Raw genomic sequence first — 19,622 nt, 5'->3', positions numbered from 1 at the left:
CTGTTTCAAAAATAGCAGGGGGGAGACTATTTCAGAGACTCACATGTCGCTGCCAGAACACACAGCTGTCTTTATACGACACCTTTTAAACTCACTGTCACTGGAAGCTAACAGTCAATTACACTGTGGGTGGGAATAGGCAAAAGCAAGCAAAAAGAAACATCTAATGATACTCAGCAGGGGAAGGCTAACTTTTGTAAAGAAATCTAAACACAAAATATGACAATTACAGTTTGGGGAATAAAAAGACACTAAATACAGTTGTTTTGAGAGAGTACAACAGGCTTAAATATACACTGAAGCGCCTTGGTCTGAGTACAACTTGGTTTCCTGCTGGGATGTTGGATGAGAGAGGGGAGACAAGAGCCAGGCATTGTAGAGGACAGTAACTCTATGCACAAAGCATAGGAAGAGGAGGTAGATATATCAAATATAATTAGAATATTGAGTGTATAGTCAATATTGAAAATATATATATATATATATATATATATATATATATATATATATATATATATATAAAGACTGCTGTACATAAATTTGCTGCATAATCTTTCAAATAAAAGGTATAAAGTGATATTTTTGCACTGTTGTTTAATTTTACAGTTTACTCACTTTTTTGTGATATGTAAACAAAGAGCATAGACGGATGGATTGCCATGAATATTGTAGTCTGCAGTATATAATTTAAAAAAATATAAATTTATTTTGACAATATCACCCAACCATAACAAGCCTAAAGTACTTGCAGTTATACCATCATAATTTTCAGCTAAAAGACCATTTAAAGTTTTCTCACACACAGCGTAGTCGACCGCCCTGTTCTACACATCAACTGGGCTGCTAATTTGGCCGACTTGTCAGTGCAACCGGGCCCTCTCATTCAGATAATTTTTAACATGATAGTTGCTCTTGTTATAATTATCTTTGAATCTAAAAATTTGTCTGAAATGTCAAAATGTACTGGAAGACTATGTGAACGTACCGTATATGTTAGGTATTTAAATCAGTGCAAAATGTTACGAGTGGCCTATTTGTTGTGACAGGATGAAGCATTACGTTGGGCGTATAGAGATATAGCAAATTTCAAAGCACTGCAGGGAGGTGTAGCGTTATTACCATAAGTGCTTTGAACTGTGCTGTTGTAATATTGTGGTGCTTGTATTAAATGAAAGCAGGGCAATATACAAGAGAGGGAAGGAGGGCAAATATTCCAAGGAGGTGACACGTAAAAGGGTATGGGCCCGCACTGGCACGGCTTGTTTGGAGTCTGTTTATGAGTCACGGGCTATTAATCGTATTGTTTACAGTATTGTAACAGCTACCGGCTTCTCACCGCCCCAGGGAAAGAGAGAAAGACGCAAGGCAGGCAGGCACCCCCTCACGGGCCCAGGGCTGCGGTAAACACACAAAGAAGAACACCCGCTCACCGGATGTCCGAGATAACCTTTTTCAGAGCAAATTACTCGCAATTGTAAAAGTTAACAACTGTAGGGTCTAATTTATGAGGAAACACGCTTGCACCTTGTTCAGCAGCGTGTGAGTAATGAACAAAATGAAATATAATCTAACACAGTGTTTCCCGTGCGGTCGGTAGAGTTGATTTTTCCTCACCGTTTGGGAACTAAAGCTGAAAGAATCATCTGTCACCAATAGTTTCTCCTCTGTATCTTCCTAAATCGTCTGCACCTCAGGGAGACCCACCCACTCGGTTACAACAGCAGAGCACGTAATGCACATTTAAACACCGGCACTGGGGAGCACCTCATGTTCTGGAGTCAATATCAAACTAAATTGTAGGCATTTAAAAAGGTAGAATTGCTGAGGCACTAATAAGAAATTATAGGGGGATTTTTTTAAACATTGCACTGTGATTATTTAGCATATTTGTTATCCACAGAAGCAGCACAATAAAACTAACAACTAGAGGTAATTTACATTAATTACTTAACCGTTTATGACTCATGTTTGGCGTGAAAAATTTAGTACATCCAAATTTTTTTGCTCTATTGTTTAGGCCTGGGGGATGATTTTTCTCCCCATTGAACAATCGCGATTTAGATTCTTATTTTGTTGTAAACAAATTAAAATGCTGAACATAAACAATACAGACTTTTAATCATTGCCAATTAACACAGAAATAGTCTGAATGCTGCTCCAAACAGCATACTTTTACTGACAGAAGATTGGCTGTTAACATCTCGATTAAAAAGACCCGAACTGATCATTAGAAATGACTAAATCTAAATCTAAAATTTGATTAAATGCACAGCCTTACTTCAGCTCTAGTGGTCAAATATCATAATTTATGTATAACAAGTATACATGAGAGGTTGTTCTAAACACACACAATAATTACCATTTTAAAAGACAAAGCATTTATTGTAGTGATTTGCTATCCTATCTATGGGTTTAATGACTTAAAACAAAACACTTTTTTTGTGGTGAAAAGCACTAAAAATGGCATCTATAAAAAGGAGTCTATACACCACCCTTGCTCATCTATTTGATTTGCTCTTCAACAGTTTTTTTTTTTTTTCTCCAAGACAGCCATCATCAGTGCCATGTTTCTGGAAATATGACTCGACAATAAGACCTCCTTTATTGCACTTCAATTGGCACGACTTGTTCAGCACTAAAAACAGACCAGACCAGGTACTGGACTCAGACCTGGGGAGAGATTTTCCGGGGCTTTAGGACTTGTGCACCGTCTTGCTGATATTGCGGCAGCCCGAGCGTGAAATAAAAGTAAATGGGCAGACTGGCGAAGGCGACATATATCTTGGTTTCTGTGAAGGCGAGGAGGGACGCAGAGTGGACCGGCGCACACAAAACACGACAGGACCTCTGATTCACAAAACAGCCGACCCCAGCACTTTCTGCCCAGGCCAGTCGATGGGTCTCTTAGCAGACTACTCGTTTACATTTTGTTTAGTTTGCAAAGGGGCATTTCACTTGCATTATCATCACACAAGTAATCCTGTTTTAATTCCACTTACATGTGATTTTTACTAACAATTATCCATTACGGTTAAAGAGCTTTGCATTGAACAATCTAACAGAAGCTGTGTCACTTTTTGTCACTAAAGATTACAGAAGCTGAAAGTGCTGACCAGCTGGCCAATGGGTGCAGTGGGAGAATCATTTAGGTTTTAACTCGTATATTGGTGTAATTGCAAAACATTCTCCACATGACTATTATCAGATAGAACTATGCCTATATAATTACATTTAATTATAGAATTTTAGGGATCATTGACTCGAGAAAGCCTGCCAGAGGGAAAAGCAGAAAGCAAAACATCCTAAATGAAATACAGAGTGGAGTAGGGATGTAAACATTGTTAGATTAAGCAATACTCATGATTATACAGGTCATATAATTAATTTAAAATACTAAAAAGTAAGTAATTTTAGAAAGAAAAAAGTAGCACTAAAATTCTGATTTAAATTCAATCTAAACTGTCCATCTTTAAAGTTTAATTTCATAAAGCTGGTCAAAATTGTCTATTTAACATGAGAACATGAGAATGAAAGAAATGTATCATAAACGTGTATTCTGTCGTAATAATTCTGAATAGGGGAAGCACAGATACCAATACTGGTATAGAATATTGGCACTGACACTTTAAAAATTTGCTGGATTGGGTATTGGTTCAGTAAGTATTATGGTTGGGGCTTTAATTGGACGTAATAAGACTATTTACAGGCTAATTTTCTCATAGAATGTAATATAATAATAATATTTTTACTTTTATTCATACGAAGCTACTCAGTAGTAATGTGGATAAATAACAGCTGACTCTCTTGTGTAATAAGTTTTAGGTAACAAGTGCCATTTTCCAGCCCTACACTGTTAGTTAATAGGGTAATGTCAAGTATCAGCAGATACTACCAGTGTCGGAATTGAAAAAAAATGGATGGGTGTATCGCTATTCTGAATAACGGATAAATCGTGATATTTCTTCCCACAATAATCATAACCCTAAAGTTTGAGGAGTACATCACAAAAGGAATACGTCAGTAGCTTTAAATAATCTATTGTGTGGAGTGCCAGAGGTGGAGCGCGGGTTTGGCCAGGCGCGTGGCAGGTGGTCCGCGGCACTTTGACCTCAATCCCATTTGTCCCAGCGCCAACAAAACGAATGCTAGTGAAGGAGGGTGACATTTCTGCAGCCACAAATATACGCTAATACACACAAGGGCTTCATGATAGTAGAGGAGGGCAATATATCAGCTACAAGATAATATACACGATATGCATAATTAGATTGACGAGTAGATTATGTATCATAAGAAAATTGTCAAGATCTGAATAATAGTTGGTGTGGTTTAAAAAGAATCTTGCAGTATAATTTTCCATTCAAGGGTACAAGGTGATATCACAGCATTTTAGAGTTTAATTTTACACTCTGTTCACTTTATGTATGATGCTTGAACCTTAACCAAGACATTTACAGGCATGTTCTAGCCCATGGACAGCTTCACCCAATTATAGGTATACATTTTTGCAATAAACAAATAAATAAAACCCACCTACTTAAAATAGTATCTGGTATTAAACTATATACTCATTTATTCAAGTATAAATATTACAAAAAAAATAACTAAGATTTTTTTTAGGATGGTTTTACCAACTTGTATAAGATTACATGGTAATATTAAAGAGACTGAACTAATTCTGTTAAAGATGAAATTTTATTCTATCTATTCTAGGGTTTTAATTATCATTGTAACACTGAAATCAGGATTGAGAAAAAAAGATAACATTTTAGTGATGCAACAACAATTCCCTGCGCCAACAACTCAAATACAAGTGAAGGAGAGAGACATTACTAGAGCCACATAGATATGCATACATACATAGTAGCACATTCCAATTGCTAGTCACAGGAAGCAGCTGCTAAGTTTTCTCAAAATGACTCCAGTCTATAAAAACCTGCCCCTGTAGTGTCAGCATCCGTCAAGTGAACACAACCCCGAATGATCAACTTGATACAGACAGGCCTCTCTCTACGCTTACAGATGAGAGACGACACAAAACAGCCAACGAGTATCTAGAAGAACCTGCTGCTTCCAGAAATAGCTTTAGCCAAGGACAAGGAGCACCACTGACTGAGGAGGCTAACCGCTCGGGGCCAGCCACCGATCGCGACTCAGCGACAGACAGGCATAACAATAAAGAGAAGCGACAAATGAACTTCAAGGGCTATTAACCGTGCTAATATAGAAAATAACATAAAACAGATGCTTTCAGGGCCTCAAAGGTAGTCCCACATCATTTTAAGTCCAAACCATCTGCTGAGGAGGTGCAGTTACTCTACACGCCTTATTCTACCTCAATCAACGTCAAAATTAAAAGACATCCCCAAACGGACTTTAGCACAAGATTTATTACACTCTATGAGCCTGGGAAAAATTTATAATAAAGCACATTTCATATGTAAAATTCAGCCAAAACAAATCAGCTGTCAGCTTTGTAGAAATAGAGCAGATTTTAAAGGACACAAGTGAAGCAGATAGTTTGTAGAAGAGGGTCATACCTGGGGTTTCCTCTTAGGGCGGCATGATGCAGAGCGTTGAAACCATTGTTGTTTGTGATAGTGACGTCTGCGCCGGCCTCGAGCAGTACAGACAACATGTCATCTCTCTTTTTACTGATAGCATCATGTAAAGGCGTGTCCCCTTCAGAGTCCTACAGGTGTGAAATATAGTCAGATTCATTAAACCCATATAGGTAAAAGCAAACTTATTCATTCATGATACAACTGTTGGGGGCAAAGAAACTGTATCATTAAGTACCTGTAGACTTGGATGGCAGCCAAAGTCCAGCAGTGTTTTGACCACCTGTAGATGACCCTTGTTGACGGCTATATGTAAAGGAGTTTGTCTACGCTTATTTCTTGCATTCAGATCAGCTCCGCCCCTTTGCAGCACCTCAATGACAGAGCCCTCATCACCAAAGGCTGCGTGGTGCACTGCTCGGTCCCCGTCTTTGTCCTGAGTCAATGACATTACAGGAGATTAACTGACTGTTGGATCTCTAACTGTTTTATTTACACCCACTGACACATACAATGCATTTACAAAGTGTAAGTAGATTTGTGTAACTTCACCCACCTCAGCCTCCAGGTCCACATTGTGTTTGAGCAGAAGCTTCAACACATCCACATGACCATTCTGACTGGCTGCCTGCATGGCCGTGTGTCCAGCACACTGCCCATTTACCTAAAAAACATGAAACGTTCACATTACAAGTAAACGTGACGTCATGGCCAAAGCTTTTATTTAGACCTACACTCTACTGAATTAGCCCTGTACAATAATGGAGATTTGTATGTGTGGATTTGTATGCATGGCTATGTGCGCATGTTTCATCACCAACTGCAGCACTGCAAAAACTCAAGAGCATGAATATTAATGTGGAGTCCTTTGGGAGTCTCGAGACATCTCTTGTCCTGGCAAGCGGATCACTTGGTCTAGCTCAATGTGCTCAGCTTTAAGCAAATAATTCCACTGAAAGGCAGTGGGGCAGCTGGCCAGCTCTCACCAATGACACGCACACGCTCCCTCCCAACGCTCAGTGACGACAGGTTTTTAGTGCAGACTTGACGTAATGGTCACTTCTCATCTGAGACATGTCCTTTAGCCGAAGTGCTACACTGGTGTTCAGAGGAGCTGGAGTCAGACCTGCACTGGTGTGGGCTGCAGATTTGAACCTGAGTTCAGAGTGAGGTTTGTGCTGCATTGCTCTCTGTGCATCCTCTGGTCTAGGACTAGTGCTATTCTGAAGGAGAGAAATGCAGGGGTGGGAGGGTATTCCCCAGAGACCACCTCAATACTGTCAGAGTACGCCAACAAGTCTAAGGGTTTGAAACTCATATCTTCCCTATTGAGTTACTTTGTTTCCGGACAATGCAATCATTTAGATTCACTTACATCCACGTCAGGTCTCTTCAGGATATCCTCCACTTTGGCCAAATCTCCGTTAGCCGCTGCCTTTACCAGCTCCTCGTTGATGTCCCCAGATTCCTGTGTCTCAAACAGCTTTTTCAACAGCTGGGACAAGCGCTCTAACCAAAGAGATAACAAACAAAATGAACGTGTGTAGTTGTCAAAAAAACAAGTAGAAGAAGACATGGCAAATGTAGTAGCACAGCCCTTGTCTGTGTTGCATGTTGATGTGCGTGTACCTCCAGAGGCGTTGCTGACAGCAGAGCCGGAGGGAGCAATCTTGGTGACAGCGGCAGGATTGTACGTCCACGAGGTTCCACAAACTTCGACCTTTAAATCACTGTCAGAGTAGATTTGTTGTACGCGCCCAACTTTGCCCAGGGTCTGTTGATAAACAGGGACAAAGGGATAAGTACCATGAAAATATACATGTCGGAATTAGCATATGGCACATTTACAGGTAAACACTATGCTACACTGCTCATCACGATCATAAGAACAGAAAATACATTGTATAATGTTATTTTAGTAGAATTACATTTTCAATGAAGAAGTATCAGTTTTTTTTTATTAGTTAAGTTATAACAAGTTTTTGCTGTGGTCTTCAGGAACTATTTAACTGTATGACAAATACATAAATATACTGTCTCTAGCTAATATTTGACATATGAAACTTGAAATCTCTGAATCGAAGAAGTTTCACAAACATCCGTCAGACAGTATTTAATAACTCATGATAATACAATTTTGAATCTAAAAGAATGCAATAACATTAAAACATTGAGCCGGGAATACATCTTCTCAATCATTTTCTAGTGGACAGATGAAGAATGCGGTGGAAAATGCTTTCCAATCGGAATGACATCATGGTGATTACAGCGACATGACACAGGGCTGTTCAGACGGGAGCGGGACTGTCCTGACGGTGCCATCAATAACACAGACTGCAGCAGCACCAGCAGCAGCGGGCGGCCGGCAGCTTTGGTTAGTGATCAAAGCTACAGCCCATCTCAGGGTTTTAAGGCTCATTAGCTGCTGAGGGGGGCCGCTTTGGCAGGGACAAGTGGCATATTGGAGGAGACCGTCGTTACATAACCCAAGGCGCGCTGGGCAGCTACGGATAAACTTCATAATAGGTGAGGAATTGAAGTCTCAGAGCAAGAGCCATAAAATGATTTGATGAATCATGTCAATAAGAGCAATATTTCTGTACAGAATCTGGGGCTGCCGCTGCAGTGAGCTCAGAACAATTGGAAACTACAGACTGGGACTGTATAAAAGGATTAGAAAAGAAACAATGCAGTGCTGATCTAGTTTAAATTTGTATTTTAATAAGAATAATAGTTGTGTATTCTTACAGGTAGCATGGCCTCAGCCCACTCTCCATGCCCTCTCTGTAGAAGCTTGATGCGGTCAATGTCGTAGCAGATCTGGACCAGGTCTCCCACCATGAACTGTGAGCTGCCCCCCTCTGCCCCCGCTGCCACCTCTCCACTCCGCACCACGTTGGCCTTTGTCAGAACTGCGGGATTGAATGTCCATCTAAAACAAGTACCAGTGATGGGATCAGACAGCAGCTCAATTGAAACAAACTTCATGAGGAATTGTAACTGACAAAATTTACAGTATAGAAAACGCAATATATTATTATATATTAATAGCAAATTTTATCTAGAGTCGCAAGAATACATCATTGTGTTTTTTACAAGAATTGGAAAAACTGCATTGCTTAAACCATTCAATTACTTAAAATAAGATGCTTTAAAAGACCTTATTAGAATTAACTATGTAACAGAGCAACTATTCAATCATGCATTTAATTCCAAGCCAATACAATTAAAAGGCACTGAAGTGATAGGGACATTACTGCTCTCTCTCATATACCTGTTACCACTGGGATACTGCACCACGATGTCATGGTCCTCGTCGATGCCGCACACAGTACCAGTGGTGGTGAGGGTCTCGAACATGCCGTCAGTCCAGCCTCCGTGACCATGCTGAAGAGACTGGACAATCTCTAGGTCCAAGTCTATGTTGACAAGGTCCCCAATCTGAAGACCACCTGGATTTCTGTTGCCATTTTGTTCACCTATAGCGGCGTTAAAGACGATATACAATTTAGGGTTTACTCAGGAAAAGGCTCAATACTTGATATCAATTTTGATACCACGATGATAATAATATATAATATAATATATATATATATATATATATATATATATATATATATATATATATATATTTTTTTTTTGTATAATTGATGATTCTTGTGCAAGTATTTAGTTTTGATAACACAATCCAATAGGTCAGACAGAATAGGGTTAAAATATATGTCTTCTAAAAGTTAAACATATGATTACGTCTACAGTATATAACCATTTCTTGATGTGACATTCAACATAACTTGGGGTTAGGGTTTCTACAAGAAAAGCAAATGTGTGGAGCCTCCAGCATTTGACCTATGCCAAGATCAAACTTTTACAGGACAAGGGACTGTATAGTGCTGCCATCTAGTGCCCAAAGTCAACTAACTACAAGTGAGGTTCCCCTAATGCCCTTGAATTCACTGCACCAGCACACATAGGTGAGAATTGGTGCAATATGGATGGCATACAAATAACACTTATTTACTCACCTAAAACAGGGCAATGATCTCTGTAGAAAGAGCCTCCTTTAGCATCCTGGACACACTTAAGATCGGACTGTAAGAAAATAGCATAACACAGAAATTAAATTAAAGTGAGGCTTAATCCTGCATAATAAACTTATACAGATATGATGGCAGTATTGATGTTACCGCATGGATGGGCAACAATATCATACCGGTATGGCCCAAGGGTATGACAGGACAATGAAATAGTGGAGTGCTTCGTATCATTTGTGATGACTCAGACGCAGAGGCGCGGTGAAGTTAGAGGGCAAAGATGATACTAAAGCAGAGCGTGCATTCCTCTGCACTGAAGGAGCATAGCAAGTCCCAACAAACCAAGACTATTACCAGGAAATCCAATAAAACACACAACTATATACTACAATATAATTTTGTACACTAAGAAGGAGTGTATTCAGAAGATCGCTTTAATAAAATAGGGGTCAACGGGAGAATTTTATATTGTTGAATTTACAGGTCAGGTTGCAGATATAGTCTATCCAGCATATTTGTTACTGATGATACAGTCACCAGTTCTATGTAAAATGTTTACCTTTGCTGAATTACATTATTTTAACATCTAATTTTACAGTCTTGTTGATTTGATATTTAACTAATTTTAGTCTAGGAATTGTAATTTATAGCAACCATATTGTCAGTGTGGTACAACAGATTTTGTGTATCTGTATCACACCCTGTGCTGCTGCTAATCTAAGACAAAACATTAAATACTAGATGATCTCTGTATTTGTGTTTTTGAATAAATATTAATTGAATAAAATATAACACAAAATGTTACAAAAATAACAAATATGAAGTTATAATGTAAATCCCAACCACCACTTGGAGTAAGGAGTTTAATTTATTTACTTCACCCATGAGCATATGCCATATCTGTCTGTCTGAATATCATTTAATTCATTACAATTACAAAAGCCAAATCTGTTACGCAATCTAGAAACCCAATTGGACTCTTTCATTCAAGGGCTAGGTCAGGCTCAACCAATCAGATTGCTTTTTATTATTTGAGACGCGTGTGTAGTGGCGCCCAGAGCAGACCCCCTCTGCACAAGTTTGACCTCCGTGTGAACGCTCCTTCCCCAAAACTACCAGAAGGGACAGCTTTGGCCTTTATCATGCAGATGTCTTCCTCTTCCAGCTGCCCCGGACAACTGTGCCCTACCATGCAGCCTGCCTGGTCCAGACAATAGACCAGAGGCAAATGAAAAACAAGACACACAAAAGCAACCTCCAGGAAGCAGTTCCCCAAATATCAGTCCCCCAGATATCAGTCTGATGTTGATTTAAGATTTAGCCGATATTTGGCACCGATATTTTTGCAGCAATGGCCTATTCTGTGTGTGTCCATGTTGCATTCAGTTTGTTTTCAGTGAATAAGATTTGTGTTTTTGTGGCTAAAGATATGGCTGTATGTGTACACAACTATGCAACAGATAAATACATTTTGCCAAGGTAATTTGTGAATTCAACATGGATTTTGGATCCCTGCTATGGATCTTAAAGATTTGATATCAATATCAACAAATATTGGTTATTGTATCAGCTCATAAGATCTATTTTGAACCACCAAGAAGAGTGTGTGTGTGTACAATTACAATGGTTACACTGGACTCACCATTCCCTCGAAGCCAACCCGGTACAGGTTTTTGGCACCATTGTCCCAGAGCACATAGGCTGCGCTGTGGGGACTGGCTGCACTCCAATCCTGGATCTCAGTCACCTGCAAAGAAAGAGGAGAAGAAGAACAGAGTGTTAGCTAATTGATTTGTTTTTGTCCTGTGCCAATAAAGACAGCAAATTGAATAAAGGATACGATACAAGGTGGATGAGAAATCTACTACGTTGCTGCAGGTGTTTATATTGGAACCAACAAAAAGAAATACAATGGTTAATCTAATTTCATAAGATAATCTTTTCTACAGTCTATCAAGCTTAACGTTTGAGTGACAACGCCAAAGATAGGAAGAAAACAAGTTGGACCTCTTGACAATAGGAAATGTACACTCCCAGGTTTAAAATTTCACTTTATTTGTAACTGTCTCCGACTCACATAGTCCCCTATTGTAATAGTAACAAAGGAATACAGAAGTACCTGGCAGGCTTAAAGGAAAATCTATACACAATAGTGTCTGCTGCTACACGACTCTTTGTTGGATTCCCAAAGTGCTGTGAAATATTAGAAATGGGAATTACTGTGATGAAATTTAATTTAAGTGTTCATTATGAGAGATGTAATTAGATTTAGTTTAAGTTCCTGCTGCACTGAAATTTTCAAGTCAATGCTAAAGCTATTGTGGTTTTGGTTTGTTATAGGGAAAATATGTGAAAATCTTCAAAGAATAATAATTAAAGGCACCTAACCAGGTTTATTTGTTCAAGCAAGCCTAGCAACAAAAACAAGTTCAGTCAGAGCAAACTTGGTGTAAAAGTATTTTACATTTATCCACACATGTCTGTGTATAAAGTGGATTCTGCAAAAGATTCAGATGAAGCCATTTTAGAAACTAATTATTGTGTAGGGCAGCCTAGAGGATGATCAATGTTAGCTTTTTGATGAATTCGGGGAGCTTCCTTGCATCAATATCTCTATCAATTTTCTATTAAGAGCACTTGAAACAGGAAAAGTAGATTAATGATATGGACTGCCTCGTGTAACGTTTAAATAACAAATTATGTTAGTCTATTGTAATGTATGACAATTAGGGAAAATAATATAATTTTGTCTGTCAGTACACCACCCTGGGTATAAATTGTGAGATTAAAACAGTTTTAAAAGCCATAAATGGTCCTAAAAGTAGCATAACACAAAATGAATAGTAATAAAATGAATAAGAGTAAAAATACTACAAAATAAATAACTAGTGACTGTCAAAGCTGAATTCTACCTGAGGCTAACTGTTATAAAAACAGACTATTAAAACAAAAATACACAGTCAATTAATATTTAATTGAAATGAAATTCTGAGCACTTCTTTAAAAGCCATTGCCACAATACTGGAAAAGATTGTCAAGGGATGATCCACAGTAAAGTAAATGAAATGTTTAATTAAAAGCTTTGCCTTAAGTAAACAACGAAACCAAATCATTAAATTATATTCCAGGTCCCTTCCAGAGGTAATTGATTAATGGGCCTGAGGAGGCAATATTCACACTATTCACGCAGTATATTCAAGCTACAGGACACTCAATGTTTTTCTGCAGCACATATTGCTTACAGCATCATAAAACAGTAATGAGATATGCCATTAAATAACAGAGCAATATGAAGTCTTAAATTGCCTAGGGGGACTCTTAAATTGAATACTCAGGGGTCTGGACCTGAGTCAAAATAAAACCTCTTTATGACACTGATCTTGTGTTAATCTAAATAAGCAGCGCTAAGCAACCTCAGAGATGTATTACCCCAAGAGATTAATTTAAAACATGGATAAACTGCAGTGTCAGCATTAAAGAAAACATATAGAAAGATATAGTAAAATAAGTCACAAAATGTAATTAAAATTGATTTATCTAGCTGTTTAATTTACACTTATTAAAACAATATTATGTGTTTACATTTATATACATAAGGATAATAATAAAAACAGGTCCGCTGACTTCCTGTTCAAAACTGCAGAACTGAGGCCCCATTACCTCTTCATACTTGTTTTTACTGTTGAAACTTACATGACATGTTTTATCCATAGCCAGATTTTTTTGTGCAGTGGGGCAGAGATAGGTGGCAGGTGAAAACAAGAATTCTTACCAAGCACTGAGTGCTTAAATGTAGGACAAAAGAGGCTCACTCAAACAAACCAAGTCTGAGTAAACTAATGATGAGAGAACACTGATGTTCATAAAAGTAAACCAAATACATATATAAAACGTTTCAGAACAAGATTTGTTATTAAGTATTTTGGTAATCAAGAGTAATGATAATTGCATGGAAGGAGAACTGTAGAACTATATAGTTAAAAGGTTGTTAATTTAATTACCTAGCAAATAAAATACAATTACTCTGACTGTAATCAAACTGTGTCACTCACATTTAGCATGTACTGACTGTGTGTAATGTAGTAAGTATTGTGTAATATCGTGAATGGCCGTACCTTTCCTCTCCTCCCGTTGCCCCCATCCTGATCTTCCCACTGCCAGTCCACTCCTCTCACCACACGGCCTCCAGCGAAGATCCCTCTGGCTGTGATTTTCTTGGACTTTCGCCGTGACTCCAAAAGCACTCTGTCAAGACAGGAATATATTAGGAATGGGACTAGATCTCAAGATTAATTTGCCACAAGACTGTGCGCACATGGGAATACCAATCTCGTGACATTCTCTCCGTCTTTACATGTGACATGGCCATGAAAGGGTTACACCTCGTTCAGCTCTGGAAAGTTGACTTGCACCTATATATTCTGACAGAACACTTCAAACTCTGCTCCAGTTTTTATTTCAGTGTGATCGGACCAATATTGACGCAGATCATCACTGCTAAAGATTGTATTTTTAAAAATCACTAAATAAAAATCTAATATATGTACGTTTAAATCACCAGGACATGTACTGTTTTCCACACTGCAGTACTGTTACCGAAAAGGATCCACAAAGAGATATTTAGGCCTTCTTCATCTATAACTTAGTTTAAAGTAAGAAAGAAGGACAGAGAAGCGCTCCTCTGTCCAAGCAGTGATGTGTATTAGACAGATTGTACTCAGTAGTGATGCATGTGGGGAGGTGTTAGTAAATAGGTTAGTAAATATGTGTTTAAAGCACAAAAGGCATTTAGGCATATGATGAAAATTACTTAGTTTAGTCATGTCCAAAAAATGTGTCAACTACAATCATCAAACAAAAATGCAGTCACAACAAAACAAACTTAAAATTAAAATAAATAAAAATCATGTGACAAAAATTATGAATTGGTCTAAGTATTTTTTTCAATTATTTCAAAATCTTGTGTGGTCTCGTTATTGGGAACCCCATCTCTTGTCTCATCTCAGAATAAATGTTATTAACAATACAATTACGACATGCGATATGGTATGAAATATCATAATTTTTTATTTTTTTTATGAAATAATATTGATTTAATGAGCATAGCTGTTATTCAGTGACATTTAACGCAGAAATTTATTAAGGGTTATTCCTCTTAAGCCTAAATTCTGCTCTAAATTCTGTTCTAAATTGTCCTCTGGACAGAGGATTTGTGGTATACCCATAAATTAAACAAAAAACCCTATCATATGGCTGAATCTTGGTCTTGATTAAAACTGAATCAATTACCTGGGTCTAATACAAGAGTATTATAGAAAGTGAAGTTGTATTACTTGCAATAACAATAAGCAAAGCACTAATCACAACACTTATTTTTCCTCATTCAATTTTAGGGCAGACTAAACAAGTGTGTGAAGTTAAGTGACTTCCTTCCCACAGACCTACAGTTCTGTAATTATGGTGTACACTCAACTGACCAGCCACAAAATGAGATAGACTGTTTCAGAGCAGATAATTTGGGTTTGGGGCCTGCACTTTGTAGTTTGTGTGTCTGGTAAGTAAAATTAAAATACAGTGTAGCAGCATGACATTTTGAAATATAGTCGGCTATAAAAACTGCAGTGGATTTTAATTTAAATCCAATTTAAGTGTTGCATAATCAACTTGAATCAAGGCATAATACTTGTAATAAAATGTTTAAGACTTTTTGGACCACTAGCTCTAACTCAGGGATTCCTGTACCTGTAGCTCTCCATCCCTTTATGTAGCTCCTCAAAGTATTTAGGACTTTTGGACTTTATAGTGAATAACTTAAATACATATACATATTACATAGTTAAACACAGACTTAAGGTGCCAAAAAGTGCACTACTGAAAGGATAATGGTTTACGTTTAATAAGCATCTAAGGGTACCGTATTGCGATCACTGTTATATTGACTCAGTGTCTTGCCACTGTTAATAAAAGTAACAAAAGTAACTCTTTATCATTTTCATTTTGTAAAAGTAGCCCAGACTCCAAACATATATGTTGTCATGCATGCAACAAGAATTTAGGAAGGAATTAACACAAAGTTGCCAATCACATTTCAGTTGAGGTGAGAAAACCATAAAATTCACATGTTAAAAAGCCGTTAATGTAAAACACATAAAAAAGCAGCATTAACCTTTGCAAGGCCATAACTTCACCTATAACTTCTTAAGAACATTGTGCTTTGATGTGTACCAGCTGAACAGTGTCAGTCTAGCTAACGCCAACACTTATGGTTCAAACCACACCCCCTCAGCATTTAGTAAAAGACTTTAATGTGGTGTAACAAAGCTCTTCACCACAGTGTCAGGGCGGTGTGCACTGGAGACCATCAACACCCATTGTTCTGTATGCACGTCTGTCTCCGAGGGAAATAAAGTCATAGTCAGATGAAAAGGCTGCCAGCTGTTAGGCCATGTGTTCAGTCACTAGTCTGGGGTGTGCTCAATCAGACTTTCAAATATCATCAGCATCATAACCAAGGGAACACCAGACTCTAGGTCAAGAGAGATTTAGGATTTTTACAACCATTTACAGGACATTTTTAGGTCTGAATTTTGACATGGCATGCATGGGAAAATACCCTTCTGAACATAATAAGGTAAAATCTATAATTACAAACTTTGTTGTGACACACACAAAAAATGTCACATTAAATGACTCCCTGGTAAGGCTGAGATGTGCACTGTCTGTGATGAGAGGATTAGACAGGATAAAACAATACTAATTTATACAAAAGAAATTATCTCTGGGAACAATTTCAAAATGGTTTTGATGGTCAGTTTTGTGACAGATCCTAAACAACACAGACTGTAACAAGGCCGAAGTGTTGCTTGGCAACTGAGGCTGGCTGCGAGAGATACGTTCAATCTGAGGCTCACAAAATACGGCTGCCAAATTTATCACAGAAATAAAACCAAATCAACATGGACTTGTTAAACTGGTACCCAAGTGAAATCTAAAGCTAATGTACAGGCGTACCTCTCACTGCCCGGGGTGGTGATCCTGTAGAAGCGATGTCGAAGGTGATGCTTGTCTCCATGGTAACATGTAGTGCAGAGGTCGTAATTGGTGCATTCGGCACATTTCCAGCGAATACCAATGATGGGCTGTTGACGGCAGGTGTCACACATAGTTCCGTCATGCTTGATACCTACAAAGGGAGTGGAGTTATGTAAGTTTAGTCAAGTCAGATTTTACTGTGTGATAGCACTGAAAGAAATTCCTTTTAAAAATATCTGTTGACATCAAAGACAAAATTAAGTCAATAGCTTGCATTAAAACTTTTAGGCATTGTTCATGATGCACTGCATGTCTAAATTACACCGAATTTGAAAGAAATTGAAAAACCATTATCCCAATTAATGCCACTGATAAAGGGAAGCAGTACTGAAAATTGTTGTCCTTTATTGCCATCATGATAAAATAGTAAACATTAAAACAGACCATTCATCTTCATCATCTAAATCTTTAACACTAAGCAAAACAGTAAGTGTATTCATGTAAATAACTGAGTAACACGTGCACTTATTTGCTAGCTACTTCTTTGCATCCAAAGGAACTTGTCCAAGAGATGGCGCATCAGGTGAGCATGTTACCTGTAGGAGCACTGTCCAGTATCCTCACGTCGTACGCTCCAGAGCAGCGGTAGTTAGCAGCTGTTCCGTTGTCCCAAACCACGACCACCTCCTCGGGACTCTCAAAGCTCCTCACGGTGCCCACATGCCCCTCTCCTCCGTCCTGTTTGCCCCACTTCCAGTCAGGTCCACGCACCACTCTGGCTCCAACTCCTTCCATCATCGCTCGGTTGTTCCTACCCGTGGTCATTTACGAAAGTGTATCGCAATGCCACAGAAATTCAGCAGGCTAGAGTTGCGTGCTAGCCAGCTACTGTTGCGCCTTGAACACTTGTACAGACTCAAGTCCACAGAGAAATCAAACAATCCACTGGATTAGCCTGTTAGCAAAGTAGCCTGGTCCGCTACCTACACGGCTGTGGGAGTCTCTAAAAGTGAGTCCACGATCACGCTGCTAGTGCGTCTCCGCGGCTCGCAGTGAAGGAAAAACCTAAGTACGAAGCACAATTTCCATATTTTGTGAGGAGTCAACTCGGTAGTATGCTCTTCTCCTCTTCAACTTAGCAGCAGGCTAGCGAGTCGATGTGTTAGCTAACTACAGCACAGTTAGCAGATGCACCTCTTTTGCTGAAATAAAAAAATCTTCCGGATGCAGTTGTTGCTTGTTGAGATTGAGTTAAGTCCACCCGGTTGTCCGTATGTTACCCAGGGGTGGTTTTCTGGAGCTAGCTCAGGATAAACGCGTCGCCATTGTTGTAAATAATCGTCAGACCCAGAAGCAACAACTAGCTCCAGAGCTGAACGACAAAGCCCCAAAGCCCGAAGACGAGCGGCAGAGCAAAACAGCACGAACCTCTCCACTGCGCATGCGCCCTGCAGGCCCAGGCCCACTGCAAGCGCATCAACACCTGATCAAAACCATGGACCAAAACTTTAAAGTGTTTAAAGCTTTGACCAACTCACAATATGTTAACCACATTTTAAGTCAGTTTAACCGCAGTTAACTCTGGTCCTACACAGACAACTGATACACAAGTTCAGTGTTTGTGATCTCACAAATTGGAAAACTTTGAGCATCAGCAAGTGATATCAAAATTGAGGTATAACAGAAATACAGTTAGTATACTTACAGTGGCCATATATTGATGTATTTTCCTCACTTTAAACCTCAACAATAAATACATAAATATGTTTTACATTATTATGTTATAATGTGCAAAGAAAAAAGTAAATAAATACAGATGCAGCAAGTTATTTGTATGGCCATCAAAAATAAATAAATACATAAATAAATAGAATAACAATAGTTTAATTAAATTAGGTAAAAGTAATCACCTGTTGGTGAGCTAAAACTGTTATAGTGTCTCCTGGGAAAGTGCCTCTAGGGAAGCTGCCATAAAATAATTAGGGTTATGCCTCTGGTTAACATAGGCTAAACACATGGGCTAAAAAGCCTTTTCTGATATAACATGTGAATTATTACATTACAATGTAATGTTAAAAAAAATTTGTGAGTCAAGACACACACAATGGCTGTTGTGTAATTGATAAATATTACAAATCATCTGCATCTTTGCATATGTGAAAAAAGTATTTTCATTTTTCATTATTAAATGTAAATAAACACATACAAAATATACATTTTAATTATTTAACATACTTAAATAACTCAATATGCACACATTAGGGACTCATTGACACAGCGTTTTCATTTCCAATACTGATTTTGATATTAGCGTTAAGTATCAGCCAATACCCAATACCAACTGATACAAGTGCTGAGACTGAAAACAGAATTTATTCCTTTAAACAAAAATAAACTAGAACAAAACTGATCCAAATGTGTTATGTAACTGTTTTTATCTCTCATGTAACTACAGAATAGCATTCAATAGATACAAGTTCAAACATCATGAGACTCTCTGGGCCCACTATGACCAGTAAATAGTCTTATTACATAAATGTATATGTCCAACCATGATATAGACTGAACCGATGTTTTGACTCAGATATCCAATAATTTTCAGATCTCAAGTGGTCCGCCCTGTGTTTTCATGGTTCCTTCTAGCCAACTCCAGCCCAATGGTGTTCTTCCTTCTTATCGTGGTGGTTCCTGAATCAGATGTTTTTTGCTGGTTTGTTCTTTTTTTTCCTTGATTTTTCTCTCCTTTGGCTGTGCAGAGATTTTCTTCAGTTTCTTTGTCATCTGAGTCTTCGCACATACACAGTACCCTACCCTTGCTGTTAGGCTCTGGAGAAAAGTGCTTATCATTTTCCTTAACTCCACCTACTGGGATAAAGAGGGATAACTTTTTGAATTCTCAAATTCTCTGTATTGTTTCTCTGTTGTACCTATTGTACCTAAATTACATCAGAGCCTCAGTAGTAGCCTAAATATAACTGACTGGTCTACTGTTCAC

At 38.3% G+C, this 19,622-nt stretch overlaps 1 protein-coding gene across 5 annotated transcripts in view; it reads right to left on the bottom strand.

The window, feature by feature from the left end:
• Nucleotides 1-18,045, bottom strand: part of mib1 (MIB E3 ubiquitin protein ligase 1) — a 50,570-nt gene extending 32,525 nt beyond the window's left edge. For all 5 annotated transcript variants that reach the window (XM_020935991.2, XM_055151731.1, XM_020935992.2 and 2 more), the window contains exons 1-12: nucleotides 17,224-18,045; nucleotides 16,607-16,778; nucleotides 13,711-13,840; nucleotides 11,238-11,342; nucleotides 9,587-9,653; nucleotides 8,836-9,040; nucleotides 8,310-8,493; nucleotides 7,191-7,335; nucleotides 6,937-7,070; nucleotides 6,118-6,225; nucleotides 5,800-5,997; nucleotides 5,541-5,692 (exon numbers count right to left, since the gene is read on the bottom strand). In XM_020935991.2, the coding sequence (XP_020791650.2) occupies nucleotides 5,541-5,692; nucleotides 5,800-5,997; nucleotides 6,118-6,225; nucleotides 6,937-7,070; nucleotides 7,191-7,335; nucleotides 8,310-8,493; nucleotides 8,836-9,040; nucleotides 9,587-9,653; nucleotides 11,238-11,342; nucleotides 13,711-13,840; nucleotides 16,607-16,778; nucleotides 17,224-17,452 (1,829 nt within the window). In that variant the 5' untranslated portion in view covers nucleotides 17,453-18,045. The remainder of the gene's footprint in view (nucleotides 1-5,540; nucleotides 5,693-5,799; nucleotides 5,998-6,117; nucleotides 6,226-6,936; nucleotides 7,071-7,190; nucleotides 7,336-8,309; nucleotides 8,494-8,835; nucleotides 9,041-9,586; nucleotides 9,654-11,237; nucleotides 11,343-13,710; nucleotides 13,841-16,606; nucleotides 16,779-17,223) is intronic.
• Nucleotides 18,046-19,622: the final 1,577 nt, after the last annotated feature.

Source organism: Boleophthalmus pectinirostris, unplaced genomic scaffold (assembly GCF_026225935.1).
Source record: "Boleophthalmus pectinirostris isolate CB_2022bp ecotype Guang Dong unplaced genomic scaffold, ASM2622593v1 HiC_scaffold_16, whole genome shotgun sequence".
Lineage (NCBI taxonomy): Eukaryota > Metazoa > Chordata > Actinopteri > Gobiiformes > Gobiidae > Boleophthalmus > Boleophthalmus pectinirostris.
This window is presented reverse-complemented; position numbering and strand designations above follow the sequence as displayed.